This window comes from Erinaceus europaeus, chromosome 19, assembly GCF_950295315.1.
Source record: "Erinaceus europaeus chromosome 19, mEriEur2.1, whole genome shotgun sequence".
Taxonomy (NCBI): domain Eukaryota; kingdom Metazoa; phylum Chordata; class Mammalia; order Eulipotyphla; family Erinaceidae; genus Erinaceus; species Erinaceus europaeus.
In genome coordinates this window covers 19,628,022-19,647,568 of record NC_080180.1, presented here as the reverse complement: position 1 = coordinate 19,647,568, position 19,547 = coordinate 19,628,022, and the positions used below count along the sequence as shown (strand labels likewise).

Sequence of the window (19,547 nt, the reverse complement as noted above, 5' to 3'; positions counted from 1 at the left end):
AGGCAGGAGAACAGGCAGGGGGCGCCCCAGCCCATCCTCATGTCGCAGCTCCCCACCTCCCCCCAGCTAATCCAGTGTCTGAAGCAAGGGGCCCTGTCACGCACCACGGCCAGCACACAGATGAACGTGCAGAGCTCCCGCTCCCACGCCATCTTCACCATCCATCTGTGCCAGATGCGCCTGTGCACCCAGTCCAGCCCGGTGAGCACGCAGGGCCTGGTGGGGGTGGGGGACCAAGTCAGCGAGCTGGAGCTAAAACTCCGCTTTAGGGCTCACTGGGTTTCCCTGTCTCTTCTGGAGCCTCAGTCACCTCATCTGCTGAATGAGGTGACGACTCCTGTCGCCTGAGGTCTGAGGTTCGGCCCATGCAGCTGGCCTTTGGGGCGCTGGGCACTGGCAGAGGTGACCGCCTGCTCTGCCCCATCCTGGGGGGCAGGGAAGAGGCCTGCCACGGAGTCAGAGGCCACCCTGTGCTGCAGGTGAACGAGGCAGTGCCGGGGCTCCCCGATGGCCCGGCGCCCGCAGGCGAGTATGAGACGCTCACTGCCAAGTTTCACTTCGTGGACCTGGCAGGCTCCGAGCGCCTGAAGCGCACCGGGGCCACCGGCGAGCGCGCCAAGGAGGGCATCTCCATCAACTGTGGTCTGGTAGGCACCGGCTTCCCGCACATCTGTGGGCACTGGGGGTTTCTGGGGTTTCCCCCCATCCTGAGTGCCCCACCAGCACCGAGGTCTGTCTCCACAGCTGTCCCTGGGCAACGTGATCAGTGCGCTGGGCGACCAGAGCAAGAAGGTGGTGCACGTGCCCTACAGGGACTCCAAGCTCACCCGCCTGCTGCAGGACTCGCTGGGTGGAAACAGGTACCCCTACCCCGCCCCTCTGTCAGGGCCAGATGCAGGCCTGAGGCAAGGGGTGCTGGCTGCCTGCAGTGCAGGGAGCTTTCTGCTCCAACCTGGAGCCCCTGGTGTGCCCTGGTGGGTTCAAACCCGACTCCTGACTACACAGCAGGGAGAGTCCAGGGGGTGTGATGGTGCCTGCTGGGGTGGTGGGTGAGCGGTGCCAGGAAAACACAGGGCTGGGCTCACACCCTCTAGATATGTGGTGGGGAGCACACCCTAGGGCAAGTCTCTGCCCTGGTCAATGCCTGGGGCCCCGGGTGCAGCGGAGGGGGAAGGGTGAAGGAAGAGGGTGCTTCTGGAGTACACTTGCCTGAGTCCTCACCCCCAACCTGTACCCTGCTACCTCCAGCCAGACGGTCATGATCGCCTGTGTGAGCCCCTCTGATCGGGATTTCATGGAGACGCTCAACACGCTGAAATATGCCAACCGGGCTCGAAACATCAAGAACAAGGTGGTGGTGAACCAGGACAAGACCAGCCAGCAGATCAGCGCGCTGCGGGCTGAGATCGCACGCCTGCAGATGGAGCTCATGGAGTACAAGGCGGTGAGCTGGCTGCATGCCCATGGGGTGACTATTGGGAAGGGAGTCCTGCTCCCTGAGGTGGTCCTGGAGACCGAGGAGGTGGCTTTTTGCATTGATTTTTATCTTTCTTTCTTTCTTCTTTCCTTCCTTCCTTCCTTCCTTCCTTCCTTTCTTTCTTTCTTTTTTCTTTGAGTAAATTAGAGATCACCTATAGGAGATAGAGCAGGCAGGCATTCTAGGATGCAGACAGGCTAGGCTGGGGTAATCAAGGCAAGAAAGTGTTTGATTCCAGTGACTAAGGCAGGAACCACAGTCCGTGGTCCAAAATCTGAACCTGGTAGACAAATGAGTTTTGGTTTGGCTCTAATATTGTTTTAAGAGAATGCAACATGGGAGCCAACTTTTCTGAGTATGGGAGTGTTTGAGCTTGTCTTCAACAATCTGAAGATCCAGGGTGGGGCATTGGCGCATCTGGTTGAGCATACACATTACAATGTGTAGGGTCTTGAGTTTAAGCTCCCAGTCCCCACCTGCAGGGAGAGAAGCGTCATGAGCAGTGAATCAGGGTTGCAGGTGTTTCTTTCTCCCTATCACTATCTTCCATCTTGATTTCTCTCTGTCTCTATCCAGTAAATAAATAAAATATATATTTAGAAAAGGAGAATTTTTAAAAATCAGTTTGAAGAGCCAACAATACAGGGCACTTCACTGAAAGAAGTAGCCTTTGAGATTAAGTCCACAACTCTATTAACTCCACTCCCTATAGTCTGACACCTGGGTTCTGACCCTGGAGTTAGAAGGTGAAGAGGGAAATGCAGGCGGGAGTGATGGCTAATAAATTATGGACACCAATGACAGGGGAGCCATGGAAGGTTTCTGAGCTCTGGGGGACAGGAGCTGGGTTTGGGGAGATCGAGGGCAGGGCAGGAGGCTGGGAGCATTGTCAACGCCAGAGAGAAGGCCAGGGTATTGAGCAGCGTCACCACCCCTCATTTCCTGGCGATGCTGACATGGGGCTGCCCCCTGTCTGTCGCCTTCTAGGGCAAACGGGTGATCGGGGAGGACGGGTCCGAGGGCTACAGCGACCTCTTCCGGGAGAACGCCATGTTGCAGAAGGAAAACGGGGCGCTGCGCCTGCGCGTGAAGGCCATGCAGGAGGCCATCGACGCCATCAACAACCGCGTGACCCAGCTCATGAGCCAGGAGGCCAACCTGCTGCTGGCCAAGGCCGGTGAGTGGGGCGCCTGGCCCTCTGGCCCCACATGCAGCCCGGCATGGTGGGGAGCTGCACTGCCCATCAGTCCACAGTCACATATTTTTCCCAGTTGGACGCCATTTGTGGAGGACTCTGATCCACGTTTAACATGCGCTGACAGAGTGGAAGGGTCACACTCCCTTTTACCGAACGCTCCTCCACCGCATGTCCTCTTGGCTTCTTTTTCACTTACTTATTTTTTATTTTGGATAGAGACAGGGTAATTGAGAGGGGAGGGGGAGATAGAGAGGTCGAAAGAGGGGTGGTGGAGCAGTTGGTGGAGCGCACATGCTACAATGTGCAGGGACCCGGGTTCAAGCCCCAGGTCCCCACCTGCAGTGGGAAAGCTTCCCAAATGGAGAAGCAGGGCTGTAGGTCTCTGTGTGTTTCTCCCTCTCTATTTCCCTCTTCCTCTCAATTTCTGGCTGTCTCTATCCAATAAGTAAAAATAACTTTTACAAATAAGGAGAGAGAGATGTCAAAAGAAAAACACCTTCAGCCCTACTTCACCACTCATGAAGCCTACCCCCTGCAGGTGGGGTCCAGGGGCTTGAACCCAGGTCCTTGCACACTATATGTGTACTCAACTAGGTGCACCAATACCTGGTCCCCATCTCTTGACTTCTTCCAACTGTGAGGTGCAGGCGTTTCTCAGCACTGTTGCTCCAAGTGTGAACACACACCCCTACTTGCACGCCTGTGAGTGAGTGAGGGCACACACCTTGCTCTCGCTTGTCCTGCACCCGAGCTCAAGCGCATCCTCTGACTTCCCTATTCTCTCAGCTGCGTGCTGTAGTAATCTCTCTGCAGCGAGACATTTTCAGCCCCTTAATTCTTTCAAGCCACACACAGTGGTGATGAATGAGTGGTGACAGCGCCCCCTCTTGGTGGACGTTTGGTTGCTTCCTTCCTATCTCCAGCGGTTACACAGTGCTCCCGCACCAACACATAAGCCTGTCTTTCTCTAGATGCCTTTTTGGAAAAGGCTCGCGAGCGTCCCATCGTGGGGGCGCACAGCCTCAGCGCCGCTGGTTATTTCTGTTCTTGCCCACCCAACCCCCCACCCTCCAGGCGACGGCAATGAGGCCATAGGCGCTCTCATCCAGAACTACATCCGGGAGATAGAGGAGCTCCGGTGAGTGAGCCTCCATGTGTTTGGGGGTGTTTGGGTGGGGAGTCCTCATGGAGTTTGGAGGCTCACTGGCCCCACCTGCTCGCACCTCCATGCAGGACGAAGCTCCTGGAGAGTGAGGCCATGAACGAATCCCTGCGCCGCAGCCTCTCTCGGGCCTCTACGCGCAGCCCCTACTCCCTGGGTGCTTCTCCGGCGGCTGCGGGCTTCGGGGGCAGCCCGGCCCCCTCCATGGAGGACGCCTCTGAGGTGATCCGCAAGGCCAAGCAGGACCTGGAGCGGCTCAAAAAGAAGGAGGTTAGGCAGCGGAGAAAGAGGTGAGTGAGGTCTTACCACCACCCCCTGGAAGCCCCCCAGGCTGTCAACAGCTGGCCCCCCGAGCTGACTTGGAAACTTACTGAGCTAATTTGCTGGGGGCTGGGGTAGAGGCCATTGAACTTTCTCTCAGTGCTCTGTTTTCCCCAAGGGGCAGAGGAGGGAGAGAGAGAGGTTCAGGAGCAGGAACCCTCTAAGCAACTGCAGCCCCCTCCCCCAGACACACCTCCCATAGCATGCTGAGACCAGCCTAACCTGACTCCCCTCCCCTCTCGGGCAGCCCAGAGAAGGAGGCCTTCAAAAAGAGGGCGAAGCTCCAGCAGGAAAACAGCGAGGAAACGGATGAGAATGAGGCAGAGGAGGTGAGGGACCCCCACCCCACATGTGTACCCCCCATTCCCCACTGGGGCATCCTGGGGCTTCAGGACCATAGCCACGGTGAGCTCCACAGCCCCTTGTAGCTGATGCAGGGTGGGGGGGGGGGCATCTCCCAAGGGGGCGGGTGGTACAGGACCCACACCTCCCCCAGCTATGGGACCTGGGCCCCACTCCTGGGCCCCCATCCTGAGGCCAGGGCCCCATAATGGCCCGTGGTTCCAGGAGGAGGAGGAGCGAGACGAGAGTGGCTGTGAGGAGGAGGAAGGGCGCGAGGACGAAGACGAGGACTCCGGCAGTGAGGAGAGCCTGGTAGACTCCGACTCAGACCCTGAGGAGAAGGGTGCGTGCCTGGCCGGGGCTCAGACCCTGCTTGAGTTCTCAGTGATGATGGGGCCCAGGACTCTCAGGCTCAAGATAGTGACAAAACAGCTGTGCCAGGCTGACCCTGTCACCTATCTGAACCGTCCAAGCCTGGGACCCCATGACAGAACAAACTAGTAGGGGTGTTCTGCTTTCCCTGTGGCAGTTGTAGGGCTAAAAATGCCAAAATCCCCTCTTAACTGTGAACACCACTCTCCAGCTCTGTCCTACAGGGCCTTCACCCCCTTCCCCTACCTCCCAGGCCGGGTCTCTGGGGCACCCAGCTTTAGCCTTGCATTTCCAGGGTGCGATTTATTTCAGAAAGAGAAAGAGAGAGACAGGGGAGGGAGAGAGGCCAGAGAAAAGAGAAAGAGAGACAGGGGAGGGAGAGAGGCCAGAGCAGCACCCTGGCATATATAGTGCAGGGGCTGCAACTCGGGACCCCAAGCTCACATGTCCAGAGTTCTACTACTTACTGCACCACCTCCTGACTGCCCCCCCCTCCTTCCTTTCTCATAGAGAGACATTGAGGGGGAGGGGAGTTAGGGAAGGAAGGAGAGACCTGCAGCACTGTTTCACCGCTTGTCAAGTTTCCCCCTGCAGTGGGGACCAGGGACTTGAACCATTCATTACACAGGGTGACATGTGTGCTCGACCCAGTGTACCACCCACCCCCACCCCCAACACCACCCTCACCCTTGAGCCACGCGACCCATCTGGGGAAGTGGTATCCCCTGTCTCGGCTGACCCAGGGACGCCCATGCTGTTCCACTCCCAGAGGTGAACTTCCAGGCGGACCTGGCTGACCTGACGTGTGAGATTGAGATCAAGCAGAAGCTGATTGATGAGCTGGAGAACAGCCAGCGACGGCTGCAGACACTCAAGCACCAGTACGAGGAGAAGCTGATTCTGCTGCAGAACAAGATCCGAGACACGCAGCTGGAGCGCGACCGCGTGCTGCAGAACCTCAGTGAGCCCCCTGCTCCTGCCAGACCTCGCTGGGCTTGTGGGCTGCAACTTTGACCTTGACCTGGGCCCTCGGGCCCAGGGAGAGTCCCTGTTCCCAGCCTTGACCCTGCTCCAGTTTTAAGTGTATTTCTCTGGTTAGGGCCTCTTTTAGTGTCATCTTACCTGTTATAATCCTTTCTTCTTCTTCTCCTTTTTTTTTTTTTGTTTTGTTTGGTTGTAATTATTGTTGATGTCGCTGTTGTTGGATAGGACAGAGAGAAATGGAGACAGGAGGGGAAGACTGAGAGAGGGAGAGAAAGATAGACACCTGCCAACCAGCTTCACTGCCTGTGAAGCGACTCCCCTGCAGGTGGGGAGCTAGGGGCTTGAACTGGGATCCTTACGTCGGTCCTTGCACTTTGTACCGCCTGTGCTTAACCCGCTGTGCTACCACCCGACTCCCTCTTCTTTTTTTTAAACTTTTTTTTCATTTTTATTTACTATTTTTATAGAGACAGAAATGGAGAAGGGGGTGTGGTGGAGAGAGAGAGAAAGGGAAAGAGGGCAGGGATAGATAGCAAATGGTTATGCAAACAGACTGTCATACCTGAGGCTCTGAAGTCTTAGGTTCAATCCCCCATGCCACCATAAACCAGAGCTGATCAGTGCTTTGGTAAAAAAATAAAATAAAGTAAGGGGGTACTGCAGCGCTGCTTTACCACTCATGAAGCTGATCCTCTGCAGGTGGGGACCTGAGTCTTGAACCGAAGTCTTTGCACATGGTAATATGTGCATGCTACCAGGTTCGCCACTATCTGTCTGGCCCCATTAGAATCCTTTCTCTCTGGGCACTTGAACTTGACACACTGTGACCTTCTTCTCAGCTTTCTGCAGAAGGGCCAGGGGACCAGACAACTGAAGCACAGTGACAGGACAGTGGCAAAGAGGTGCCCAGGGAAGAAGTGTGTGGGCAGGTCCTGACTTTAGTGTCTGAGCAGGAGTGTGCGGGGTTCTGAGTGAGAGGCAGCTGTCAATGTTAGAGGTGTTTCTAAAAAATCACTGTGACCCCTATGAAGGGGAAGGGAAGGAGGCTCTGAGACCAGCTAGGAAACTCTCCCAAAGACCCTAGCGACAGGGTGGGGGAGACAGCACAAAGGTTATTCAAAGAGACTCTCATGTCTGAGGCTCCGAAGTCCCAGGTTCAATGCCCTGCACCACCATAAGCCAGAGCTGGGCAGTGCTCTGGTGTTTCTCTCTCTCTCTCTGCATCTCTCTTAAAAATAAATAAATAAGACTCTAGGGATAGAGGGCTGGAACAGGGGAGAAATGACAGGTTCCAGGTGCAGTTGGAAGGGAAAGGCAGAAAACTTTGTGAGTTGGCTGGGTGGAAGGAGCCAAGATGTCCCCAGATGTGGGCTTCTGGGAGGATGTGACAATCTACCCTGAGAGGTGAAGTTTGGGGGTTCTGTTCCTGCCACATGGAGCATCTCTGGGTGAGGGTGAGTCTGCCTTCTGCTTTGGCCCAGTCCACCCTGTCCTGGCATCACCCCACCCTCCCAGTCCTTTGCAGTCTTGGGGTGGGAAGTGAGCCAACTCGAGTGACTTGGGACCCTCACGGGAAACTGGTGACCAGGCCTCAGACTCCCAAGATGAAAGCACCCCTTCCAGGTCCAAGAGACCATGGATCCAGGGCCCGGGGCAGCCTCCAGTCTGAGCCTCTCTTGTTGAAAGCAAGAAATGGGCACATGAGTGTGTGACTTGCCAGTGACCACTCAGATGTCCAGCACCCTTGCCCCAACCCACGGCAGACAGGGACACCAGGGACTCGCCCCTGATGGCCACCTCTTCCACTCAGGCACCATGGAGTGCTACACGGAGGAAAAGGCCAATAAGATCAAGGCTGACTACGAGAAACGCCTGCGGGAGATGAACCGGGACCTGCAGAAGCTGCAGGCGGCGCAGAGGGAGCATGCACGGCTGCTCAAGAACCAGTCCCGCTACGAGCGGGAGCTGAAGAAGCTGCAGGCTGAGGTGGCCGAGATGAAGAAGGCCAAGGTAGGAAGGTAGCTTCCCCGTGGTGGGAAGCTCCATGGCCCTGGTGCCACGACCCTTCCAGTGTTAATGTGACGCCTCTCCCATGTGCAGCCTTGGCTGATGGCCATAATGATGCCCAGCAATGACCACAGCTCTGCCGTAGTTATGTAGATGGTGGCATGTGTTTATGTACCATGCAGTTGTCCATTGAGTAGTAATAATAACACCTGGTTGGACAGGCTGCAAGCTTGTCACCTAACGTGTGACTCTGTTCAGGACTAGGGAGAAACCCAGGAAAGAAGTCCTCCTGTCAGGATGGGAAGACAGCATAATGGTGATGCAAAAGCGGTATCTTTCTTCATCTCATGAAAATAAAGCAAAATACTTTATTTTAAGGGGGGGTGGGGTCAGGCAATGGCACACCTTGTTAAGTGCTCACATTATAGTGTGAAAGGACCCAGGTTCAAGCCCCTGGTCTCCACCTGCAAGGGGGAAAGCTTCACAAGTGGTGAAGCAGGGCTGCAGGTGTCTCTGTCTTTCTCCCTTTCTGTCTTCCCCTCTCCTCTGAATTTCTCTGTCCCTATCCAATAATAAATATTAAAGAGAGAAAGGAAGGAAGGAAGGAAGGAAGGGAGAGAGAGAGAGAGGAAGAAACCCTACTATTGGGCTGGCTAGACAGCTCACCTGTGAGGGGGCCTGCTTTCTACCTGTGTGCTCCACGTTCCTGCCAGCCCCCACCTCATTGAAGGAAGCTTTGGTGTTGTGGCATCTTTCCCTCTCTGCCTGTTTCTTTTTATCTGAAAGAGTTGGCCTGGGGCACTGAAGCCCTGGTGATGAGTAAAGGAAAAAAATAAAATAGAGAGAGAAAGGAAGAGAAAAATCCCATTATTGCTCCCATATTGTGTATGGCTATAAAATGAGACTCAGGGGGCACAGTGAGTTAATCGCTCATGGCACAAAGCTCAAGGACTGGGCATAAGGATCCAGGTTCGAGCCCCTGGCTCCCCACCTGCAGGAGGGTGGCTTCACAAGTGGTGAAGCAGTTCTGTAAGTGTCTGTCTTTCTCTCCCCCTCTCTGTCTTCCCCTCCACTCTCGATTTCTCTGTCCTGTCCATCAACAACAACAGTAATAACAACAATAACAATAATAACATCAACAAGGGCAACAAAATGGGAAAAATGGCCTCCAGGAGCAGTGGATTTGTAGTGCAGGCACCAAGCCCCAGAGATAACCCTGGAGGCAAGAAAAGAAAAAGAGAGAAAGAGACTCAGAGAAACGTAATTCCAACTACTAGGAGTTTGTCTAGGATTTGAACTCAGTTCTTTGCCTCCCAAGCTGGCATGTGTTCTTAGTGGTCCAACACCCCTCCCCCCATTTCTACATTGATCTCTCTTGAAGGTCTCTAGTCCCTAGGACCTGGGGTCCACCCCCGGGGTCTGACTTTGGGGCTCCAGCTCTGTTATCTCCCCCTGGGTTCATCCTGCTGCTGCTCTCCTGCCCCAGACCCCACGTCTTGGTGGCCCCCCCCCCACACACACACACACATACAGCTCTGGATCAGGTTCTGGGACAAGACCTCCACAGCACACCCCTCACTGATGACCATCTCAGCACTTCCCTGTGTTTCTCATATTGGCCTGTCCTTCCTCCTCCTCCCCACCAGCTGCAGGTTTCTTCTCCTCCTTTAGTGCGCCCAAGGTGAAGGTTGTCCAGAGCATGGTGAAGCCGGGCCTCGGGCGCCCTCTGCTGGTGGAGGATAAACCTGTAAACCTGAGGTTTCCTGGGCTGGAGCCATTCTCCTACCTGGGGGTCCTCCCCTCCCTGGAGCAGCTCTGGGTAGTCTTTCTCGTCCTTACTCTGTGGTTCCCTGGAGGTTCCCCTGCTGATGCCTCTGCAAGGATCCCCCTGTTCCTGTCCCCATCCCTGAGTGAGATGACCGTGCTATAGACTCTCATGAGGGAGAGTCCACCTGGCTCTGATGCCTAGAGAAATAATGTCATCCAGCTCTGTGTGTGCTCTGTGTCCCCGCCCACCCAGCAGCCAGCTCTGCCAGTCTCACTGTGCTCTTGAGGGCCCAGGCCAGAGGCTGGAAGGAGCACCCCTCACCCCCACTCCCATCCCATACTACCCCAGGAGGGACTTAGATGGAAGGATAGAGGGTGTCCAGACTCCTACGCAGAGTCCCTGGGAGCTGGGTTCTGAGAAGCCTCCCTTCGGGGCTCAGTGCAGGACCCTGGCTTGGCTGGGACTATTCAGTCCTTGCCCCAGGAGGTTCACCCCCAAAGACACTACTGCAGCCATAAGGACCCGTCTTTGGGGAGTCACCCTGACAACTGGCCCTCCTCTTCCTGTGCCCTTTGTTTTTTCTGACTGAGCTCAGACTGGGGCAGGCTGGTGACAGTCTGGTGATGCCAAGGCCCCGGTGGCAGCCGCAAACTCAACCCCACATGGTCTTCACAGTCCAGTCACTTGACAGGTGTATAAAGCCCTGTGTGTGTGACACTCTTGTGCTATGAGAAGAGTTGTGAGGGGCAAAGTTTCTGTTTCAGTTCTATGACAGTTAGTCATTCTGTCTCTCTGAGCCTCATGTCCTGTTAAGCAGGAATGGCAATGCCAGTCTCAGTGGGTTGTCACACTCAACATTAATAGATGATGCTGGGTTGAGTTGTCACCATGATTTGGACCCTGTTGGCGGGGACAAGAGGGGATTCCATGGGGGGGGGGGCTTCCTCACCATTAGGTCCTCAGGCAGAGAGGAGAATGACCAGAGCAGGGATGCACTGAGGGAAGACCTTGGCAGGGCTACTCTCTCCCTGGAGCCCCAAGACCACCACAGCCCCCCCACTTCTCCCTCATGCCCACACAGGTGGCCCTGATGAAGCAGATGCGCGAGGAGCAGCAGCGGCGGCGGCTGGTAGAGACCAAGCGGAACCGTGAGATCGCTCAGCTCAAGAAGGAGCAGCGGCGCCAGGAGGTGGGGGGAGCCTGGGGGCCCCACGCTGTCAGCCCCAGCTTCCCACCCTCCCTCTGCCCTCATGGCCAAGTGTGCCTCAGTGGCCACTGTCCCATGTAACTGTGGTGGCACTTGAGGCCGAGCGCCTACAGGCCTTAGGGGATCCTGTCCGTGGCTCTCGGTGAAGTCACCCATGTTGGCCCATGGTGACTCCCATGATGAGTCACCCCCAAACCCAGACAGACTCGGGAACTGAACTTACTGTGCCTCCTCTTGCCAGAATGGACTCAGGTCCCCTGACGCCCACCCAACTTCTCCCCCTCTCACCCCAGTTTCAGATACGTGCTCTGGAGTCACAGAAGCGGCAGCAGGAGATGGTACTGAGGAGGAAGACCCAGGAGGTAAGAGGCATCCCTGCTCCTGAGCTAGGCCATGGGTACTCCCTCCTCCCGGGAGAGCTGAGTCTCAGATGGGGCTCATGGGGAAGGGGTCTTCTCGCTTGTACTCATTTCACATCATACGGAGACCCCAAGCCAAAACCCCTTGCCTGGGCCTTTCTTGGCCCCCAGGTCCCCAGTGACGGGGTCCTCTCCTCTGCCCCCCAGGTCTCTGCACTGCGGCGCCTGGCCAAGCCCATGTCTGAGCGAGTGGCAGGGCGCACAGCGCCGAAGCCCCCCTTGCTGGACTCAGGGGCTGAGGTGTCAGCCAGCACCACCTCATCAGAGGCCGAATCGGGGGCCCGCTCCGTGTCCAGCATTGTGCGCCAGTGGAACCGCAAGATCAACCACTTCCTGGGGGACCACCCTGCACCCACTGTCAACGGCACCCGCCCTGCCCGGTGAGGGGGCCACACAACACCCTGATCTGGGGTGGGAGGTGCACAGCATCCTGACCTGGGGAGGGGACAGGGGACAGGGCACAACCCACAGGGCAGGGCCAGGGAGATGCCAGCTCTGGGGACATGGGCCCTGTGCTGCGTCCCCTTACCTCCTGACCATCAGCTCAGAGTTTGGGCAGGGTACTTGGAGCTCCAGAGGTGGAACATAGTCCCGCTCAGTTCTCTGTCTGTCTTCCAGAAGGAAGTTCCAGAAGAAGGGGGCCAGCCAGAGCTTCAGCAAGGCTGCCAGGCTCAAGTGGCAGTCGCTGGAGCGGAGGATCATCGACATCGTCATGCAGAGGATGACCATCGTCAACCTGGAGGCCGACATGGAGCGGCTCATCAAGGTGACGTCACTGCCGTTCCCTCCCCTCCACTGAAATCTTAGCGGGGGCCCTGGGGGCCTGGGCTGCAATTTGAGGCCTCCCCTCTCCCCCCCCCAGAAAAGGGAGGAGCTGTTCCTCCTGCAGGAGGCGCTGCGCAGGAAGCGGGAGCGGCTACAGGCCGAGAGCCCCGAGGAGGAGAAGGGGCTGCAGGAGCTGGCCGAGGAGATTGAGGTGCTGGCAGCCAACATCGACTACATCAATGACAGCATCACCGACTGCCAGGCCACCATCATGCAGCTGGAAGAGACCAAGGTACACCCCCTTGAGGCTGGCCGAGGCAGGGGAATTGGGGTGCAGGGGGTGGGACACCCCAGGGGCCAAGCAGACCCGCTGACCAGGCCTCTCTGCCTCCCGGCGCAGGAGGAGCTGGACTCCACGGACACATCGGTGGTCATCAGCTCTTGCTCCCTGGCCGAAGCCCGCCTCCTGCTGGACAACTTCCTCAAGGCATCCATTGACAAGGTGGGCAGCACCCGGCTGTGTGCCAGGGCCCAAGGGTCAAACCTGGCTCCTGCTGACCTGCGTGCGTCACTTGCAGGCAGGGACAGGCTGGCTCTCCTCCCAGCCCCGGATCTGGGGTGATGACAGTCCCCAGCTCAGGGCTGTGTGGCTTCAGCGAGATGACACTTGCCAGGGCTTGGCCTGGTGCCTGGCACATACAGGACTCCGTTAAAGGTGGCGGCCCGGGCCTGTTGGACATGTGAGCAGCATGTGTGTATGCGTGTTAGGGTGGGGCAGCAGGAGACAGACAGACAGACAGACAGATGGCCGCATTCCACCCAGGAAGGTTTAAACAAGGACACGTGGTGGGTGTACCTGGAGCTCCGCTCCTCTCCCTGACAGTACATTGACGGGAGGAGGGAGGTGCTTTCTTTGTTCCCTGGGGCCTGTGGCTTTTGGGGACACCTGTCCCCTGATACACGGGAAGCACTAGCATGCTTGTCACTCTGGAAAGTGGCAGGGGGCTGCCCTCTTGGACTCCCCACTCTTAGTGCGAGGGCTGCCGTGAGAGAGTGCCAAGGGCTGGGCACTGGGACAGCACAGAGTGGCTTCCTCGAAGCTCCCGAGGCTGCAAGTTCAAGGTGAAGGCCTGGGCAGGGCTGGCTACCTCTGAGGCCTTCCTCTCTCTTCTCTCTCTTCTCATAAACACCAGTCATGTTAAATCAAGGCTCCCTCCGAGGACCCCACCCAGCTTAATCACCTCTTTAAAGACCTGCCCCATAGAGCCCTGGTGATGGTGCACTTGGTTGAGTTCTCACGTTACCATGTGCAAGAATGCTGGTTCAAGCCCCAGGTCCCCCCACTGCAGGGGGAAGCTTCACGAGCAGTAAAACAGGTCTATAGGTGTCTCTCATTCTCTCTCCCTCTCTGTGTCCCCCTTGCCTCTCAATTTCTCTCTGTCCTAGCAAATAAAAAAAAGGGGGGGATTAAAAAGTAAATAAGACCCTCTGCACAAATAGACCCACTCTCTGAGATACTGGGGCTTAGAGTTCCAAGACAGGAATAGGGAGGGGGTCACATAATTCAACCACAAATACACAGTATGTCCTAAGGGGACCCCCACTAACTCTTGTCTGCAGGAAGTGAAGGGACTGGGCCTATATTTGAGGTCAGTGACAGGCACAGGTGCCATCTGGCAGTTGGGGGAGTCCCCCAAGGCCTCTTGTTGGAAGCAGTCTGTGTGAGGGCAATGTTGGGGACCCGCAGGCAGGCAAGGTGACACTGGCCTCGCTGCCTGCTCTCAGGGACTGCAGGTGGCCCAGAAGGAGGCACAGATCCGGCTGCTGGAGGGCCGGCTGAGGCAGAGTGACATGGCGGGCGCCTCCCAGAACCACCTGCTCCTGGACGCCCTGCGGGAGAAGGCCGAGGCACACCCCGAGCTACAGGCCCTCATCTACAATGTGCAGCAGGGTACGTGGGCCTCGCACCCAGGAAGCCCCCAGAGCCACAGTCTAACCCCAGCAGGTGAGATTTGGGGGTCTTCTAATCAGAGGCCCCTTCCTCCTAACACCCTCCTCCCGCCACCCCTGCAGAGAATGGCTATGCCAGCACAGATGAGGAGGTCTCCGAGTTCTCTGAAGGCAGGTGAGAGTCTGGCTCACAGCATGGACCAAGGGGATGGGGGTGGAGGGGTTTCTGTAGGGCCCTAAGACTGAGCTGGGGTTGGGGGGCTCTTTGGGACCCCTGAGTCTGAGTCCCAGAGGGGTGTGGGGGTCCTGACTCTTGCTTCTTCCCCAGCTTCTCCCAGTCATTCACCATGAAAGGCTCTACCAGCCATGATGACTTCAAGTTCAAGGTGAGCCCCACCCTCAGCTCTGTCCCATGTCATCTCCAGCTGGGAGAAAGGTGCCAGGAAAGACCTTACCCAGAGTTTTGCAGAAGGGGGAAATGGGGGAGTCGGGCGGTAGTGCAGCGGGTTAAGCGCACATGGCGCAAAGCGCAAGGACTGGCATAAGGATCCCGGTTTGAGCCCCAGCTCCCCACCTGCAGGGGAGTCGCTTCACATCGAAGCAGGTCTGCAGGTGTCTGTCTTTCTCTCCCCCTCTGTCTTCCCCTCCTCTGTCCATTTCTCCCTGTCCTATCCAACAACATCAATAACAGCAATAATAATGACAACAATAAAAAACAAGGGCAACAAAAGGGGATAAATAAATGAAGAAGAAGAAGAAGGGGGAAATGGTCGGAGCCACTGTCTGCTGACACCCAACTTTGAGACCCTGCCCCCATTTCCATCCAAGACCACGCCTCACACAGAGTAAAAGCCTAGTCTCCAGCTCTTAGTCTAGCTCTGTAATCACTGTGCTATGGGGTTCACAGCAGGGGACTGGTTATTTGGTGACCCCACAAACAGGATAGCGCCTCAGGGCTGAGCAAGAAGTTGGGTACTCTTTGGGACCCCAAGTCTAAGCTTCACAGGGCCATTGCTTAGATAAGGGGTGGAGGGCCTTTTATCTTAGATCAGAGGTCCAGGGCCATTTGGATATTCATAACATCAAGGGTCATAACAAAACTATCAACCTGAAAATCAGCACTTAAGGGCTAGGGAAACAGCCTAATGGTTCTGCAAAAGACTTCCTTCCATGCATGAGACTTTGAGGTCCAGTCCCCAACACCACCATAAGCTAGAGTTGACCAATGCTCTGGTCTCTATTAATCTTTCTCTTTGTATCTCTCACATTAAGAGAGATAGAGGGGAGGAGAGAATGAGAGAGAATCAGCTCATATGCTGCTCTGAAAAAGGCTTATTGCCTTGGCAAAGCCAACTCCCTTGGGCCCGATGTTCCCCCGTCCATCCTCCCCCACCCCTGGCTCCTAGTGGGGGTTGGGGGGTGGTCAGGGGAGAGAGGCCCCTAAGGCTGGCCACAGGGAATTTTGCATAGTTTAGAGATAAACTAGTGAGCCAGTGGCTGGCAGAGCAGTTTGCTAGGAATGCTGCCTTGCTCAATCTGAGTATAGCACTTGTAGCTTTGGATTCTCCAGTCTGCCTGCCCTTCCAGCCTTAGGCCAAGGGACCCTGTGCCCCTCCCCCCAGAACTTGTCCCCTGGGGATTCCCTTGCCTTGGGCCAATTGGCCAGGCCAGACATTTCTTTCCAGGGAGAGCCCAAGCTGTCTGCCCAGATGAAGGCCGTGTCGGCTGAGTGCCTGGGTCCCCCGCTGGACATCTCCACCAAGAACATCACCAAGTCCCTGGCTTCCCTGGTTGAGATCAAGGAGGATGGGGTGGGCTTCTCCATCCGAGACCCCTACTACCGCGACAAGGTCTCACGCACCATCAGCCTGCCCACCCGAGGGAGCACCTTGTAAGGAGGGGATGGGGTATGGGGTCTGGGCGGGCAGGCGCTTGAGGCTGGGCCTCACAGGACCCTGTGTTCCAGCCCCCGGCAGTCTCGAGGCTCAGAGACATCCCCTCTGACACGGAGGAAGTCGTACGACCGAGGGCAGCCTATCAGGTGAGGGAATGTTCTAAAACCTGCGCTGCAGCCACTGCCGACCTAGCCCTTGAGCTATTGCAGTGTCCCTCAGTGTAGATCATGTGTCACTTTCTAATCTGGGTCACTGTGACAGAGTGGTCAGGTGTGGCCTCAGCAAGTAGCCTCCGTCAGCGTCTCGAACTGGGGTGACCGGAGCCACTGCCCACCATGTGTGGCCACAGTGTGTTCACCGTCCGTGGCTCTGGAGTGGGATGAGCTACTCACTGCACTGACATGCTTCACCTTTTTGCATGAACCTAAATCCTTGGCTGGGGCTGAGAGGGGAGAGGAGATCAGTCCTTTTTAAGTCCTTGATGTCAGAGTGGAATGCCAAGGGTTAAGGAAAACCCAGAGAGAGATAGTTGCAGAATGCTGGAGATATTTCTGATTGGGCAGTTACTCAGAGCCAGTCCCATAGAGCCTCTGCTGTCCCCAGGGTGCCTCTCAGGGCCACCCAGCCCATAGACTGAATCTTCAGAGAGATCTGGTAACACACCCCTCCCCCCTGCACCCAGGTAACTTAGCCAGTAGTAAAAGCTCTGGACTGAGCACACCTCTTGAGCAGAGAACTTGCTCAGGCTGCCAACCCTCCCTCCCACACAGAGCCTGGGCCCAGTGGTGGGCAGAAGTAGCCTTTGGTGAGAAGTCCCCCAAGATGCCAGCTCACAGGGAGCCTTGGAAACCATCACTTCACCCAAGAACCAAGACAGGGCACCCCTTAAGATGCTGTAGGGGGACTTTTCAAAGGCTCTTCAGAAGGAAGGAGGGTCTAAGCCACATCTGACACTTGTCCCAAGAGAGGGATCTCTCGGGAGTCAGAATGGGGTGTCGAGATGAGTGCCCCATTACAGTGGCTTATCATTTACAAGGTCACTGCAGACACCAAGCAAACAATAGGATGCACTGCTCCCAGTGACACCCACAATCCACGTGCACCCTGATCACAGGCATGCGTCTACGCACCATGTCTAATGTCAGTGTGGGCCCACTATCTCTGTGCTCAGCCCAGGCACTCACTCTACAGGGACGGACCTCTCTAGGCAGGAGTTTGCTTCATAAGTCACAGTCACATCACAACCTCCCTGTGCTTGGGAACTTGGAACAGTGCCCCACCAAGGGCCACTGCAGAAAGCCAGCCAGCAGAGCTGCAGCAGATGGGGGATGGAGGGTTGTCAAGGCTGACCTCAGCCAGGAACCTCCCCATGCAAATAACCATGGGTGCACTGTGTGTGTTATCTGGGACTTACGGACTCGTTTTTTTTTTTATTAGTGATACAATTACAGAATTTTAAGATTCCAGGGGCTTAATTTTATGACTACATGTGGTGTGTATGTGTGTTACCCAACTCTCTACTGAAGCCCCACCCCCACCCCCATAACCATCCTGGTTCTCACAAAATCCAAGAGACAGTGATGTAGTTCATCTGGTTTAATTGTCTCTAATCCACAAAGGTGTGAAACCCTCCAGTTGCTGTCCTTCACCTCTCTGCTTGTTTCACTCAGCATAATCACCTCCAGTTCCATCCATTTTGCTCCAAACAACACAGTCCATCTTGCTGGATCACAGAGCAGGGTTCCATTGAATATCTGTCCTCTGGCCCCTTCACATGCTCCTCTGTCCTTGGGTGTGCAGATACCCTCGAGTTAGGAGAATTCCCCAGCACGGAGTCACGGGTTTATGGACAGCATCTGGGAGCTGGCTCCAGGCCTGCAGGCCCCAGCAGGTGACCACTGACACTACTCTCTGTCCAGGTCCACAGATATGGGCTTCACGCCCCCCTCATCCCCTCCCACTCGACCCCGAAATGACCGCAACGTCTTCTCTCGTCTCACCAGTAATCAGAGCCAAGGGTCAGCGCTGGACAAGTAAGAGCCAGGGTGGACGGGGGGCACTTAACAAGGGGAGAGCTTGACTGGTCCCCATGGGAGATGGGGCTGTGACCTCTGGCAAAGCCTGAGAGCCACAGGGCTGGTGTCCAGAGTAGGTGGGTGGATGCGACCTTGAAGGCCAGGTGTCCAGGAGTCTACAAGGGCTCCCTGGAGCTGCCCCCGGTCCGCCCTGATAGTCCTGGGCTTCTCTTCTGAAGCCCCTCCTTCCAGCTCTGTCCACTCCTTCACCACCTCAAATGTTCACTGGAACCCAGCAGCAGGAGGTGACCCCTCCCACCCTCATCATGTGATAGAACCAGTGCACCCCATGTGTGCCCCTGCTAACAGGGACGGGTGTTAGCAGCACCCCCACATACTCAGGAGGTGCCCTCACGTTACACCCCACTTTCTTTCTGTGCTTTTGCTCCACCTCCAAATCAGTCCTGGGGTTTGTCTGTTTCACACGAGAGGAACTTAGACTCAAAGAGGGCCCAGGACATTCTAGAATGTGACAGGACACCCCTCCCTGACAGTGGGGCTCTGTCATGGGAAGGAGAGGGACCCTTAGGCCCTGCCCTGGCCAGCTCCAAGTCACTGCAGATCCTGAGTGTCTTTCTAGACTCCCTAGAAGACTCTGAGCCCAGAGTAGGGCAAAGGGTCCTTCTAGAAGGTGCCAGACCTTGTGCCTCTAAGGACTAAACACCTCCCTGCTCACTACCCGCCCCCCCACCCATAAGTTCCACGGGTTCAGGGACCTGTGGTGGGAGAGGACTACCACTACCAGGGTGCTTCCTGCTCTCTACACCTTCATGGCGAATGTGCCCTGGGCTGGGGCTCTGAACGTGCTGGTCTGTTGTCTCCGGGCCCCTGTGTGGTGGGGAGTCAGCTCTTGCGCAGCCTTGCTCTCTGGGCTCAGAGGCTGTGAAATAAGCACCTCAGAAAACTGCTGGAAGACAAAGGGGCGTGGCTTCCTGTGGCTAAGGGCTGGCATTGCTGAGGCGCAGGGCACCCCCACATGTGTGATGGGGCAGCCAGTGAGCTTGGAACCAGCATATAACCGTGAACTGCTCCCCAAAATGGGGGGCTGGTGCTCCCCAGTCTCCCTGTGCCCCCCCCACATCCTGTTAGCTGAGGGATCCCTGGTGACCTGTTCCCAGGCCAGTCCCCAGCTCCCTCCACCCCCTCTGTTCCCCAGCAGCCTCATCCCTCTGCCTCTCTTCACCCCCTCAGAGACAATAACCTGCCCTCTGACACCCCCAGCTGCTGCTGTCTCTGCTGTGTCCCCTCCTCATGTGTGTTTCCTCTCTCCCCCTAATCCAGCTAATTTTCTGCCCTCCCAGGTCTGACGACAGCGACTCCTCTTTGTCGGAGGTCCTGAGGTACACACCACATCTCTGCGTGTGCTCCCCTCACTCTGTCACGCCCTGTCTCTCTCTGCCTCTTGCTACCCCCACCCCCGCCTGCACCCCTAGTCCTCAGCATGCAGCCCCTCCTGCCCCCCACCCACCATCTGACTCTTTCCATCATGGTCACCGCATGGCCTCAGTCACCAGGCCGCTCTGCAGCTGGGGGCTTGGGAGGCTGCTCGTCACTTTAGCTGGCCCTGTCCTCCACCCCCTTGTCACCGGGGTGAGGGCAGAGCTT

General features: G+C 56.5%; 1 protein-coding gene across 6 annotated transcripts in view; it reads left to right on the top strand.

Annotated features, from left to right (window-relative positions):
- KIF21B (kinesin family member 21B) overlaps positions 1 to 19,547 on the top strand; it is a 47,342-nt gene that overhangs the window by 16,244 nt on the left and 11,551 nt on the right. For 2 of the 6 annotated variants that reach the window (XM_016187677.2, XM_016187676.2), the window contains exons 5-28: positions 67 to 201; positions 480 to 647; positions 745 to 860; positions 1,249 to 1,444; positions 2,465 to 2,654; positions 3,750 to 3,813; positions 3,909 to 4,127; positions 4,406 to 4,487; positions 4,726 to 4,843; positions 5,642 to 5,833; positions 7,667 to 7,866; positions 10,713 to 10,820; positions 11,132 to 11,200; positions 11,405 to 11,637; positions 11,876 to 12,023; positions 12,120 to 12,314; positions 12,423 to 12,524; positions 13,808 to 13,973; positions 14,096 to 14,147; positions 14,301 to 14,358; positions 15,658 to 15,863; positions 15,939 to 16,013; positions 17,787 to 17,900; positions 19,244 to 19,282. In XM_016187677.2, the coding sequence (XP_016043163.1) occupies positions 67 to 201; positions 480 to 647; positions 745 to 860; positions 1,249 to 1,444; positions 2,465 to 2,654; positions 3,750 to 3,813; positions 3,909 to 4,127; positions 4,406 to 4,487; positions 4,726 to 4,843; positions 5,642 to 5,833; positions 7,667 to 7,866; positions 10,713 to 10,820; positions 11,132 to 11,200; positions 11,405 to 11,637; positions 11,876 to 12,023; positions 12,120 to 12,314; positions 12,423 to 12,524; positions 13,808 to 13,973; positions 14,096 to 14,147; positions 14,301 to 14,358; positions 15,658 to 15,863; positions 15,939 to 16,013; positions 17,787 to 17,900; positions 19,244 to 19,282 (3,245 nt within the window). The remainder of the gene's footprint in view (positions 1 to 66; positions 202 to 479; positions 648 to 744; positions 861 to 1,248; positions 1,445 to 2,464; positions 2,655 to 3,749; positions 3,814 to 3,908; positions 4,128 to 4,405; positions 4,488 to 4,725; positions 4,844 to 5,641; positions 5,834 to 7,666; positions 7,867 to 10,712; positions 10,821 to 11,131; positions 11,201 to 11,404; positions 11,638 to 11,875; positions 12,024 to 12,119; positions 12,315 to 12,422; positions 12,525 to 13,807; positions 13,974 to 14,095; positions 14,148 to 14,300; positions 14,359 to 15,657; positions 15,864 to 15,938; positions 16,014 to 17,786; positions 17,901 to 19,243; positions 19,283 to 19,547) is intronic. The other 4 variants (XM_016187678.2, XM_007522071.3, XM_060178515.1 and 1 more) reach the window with 3 other exon arrangements.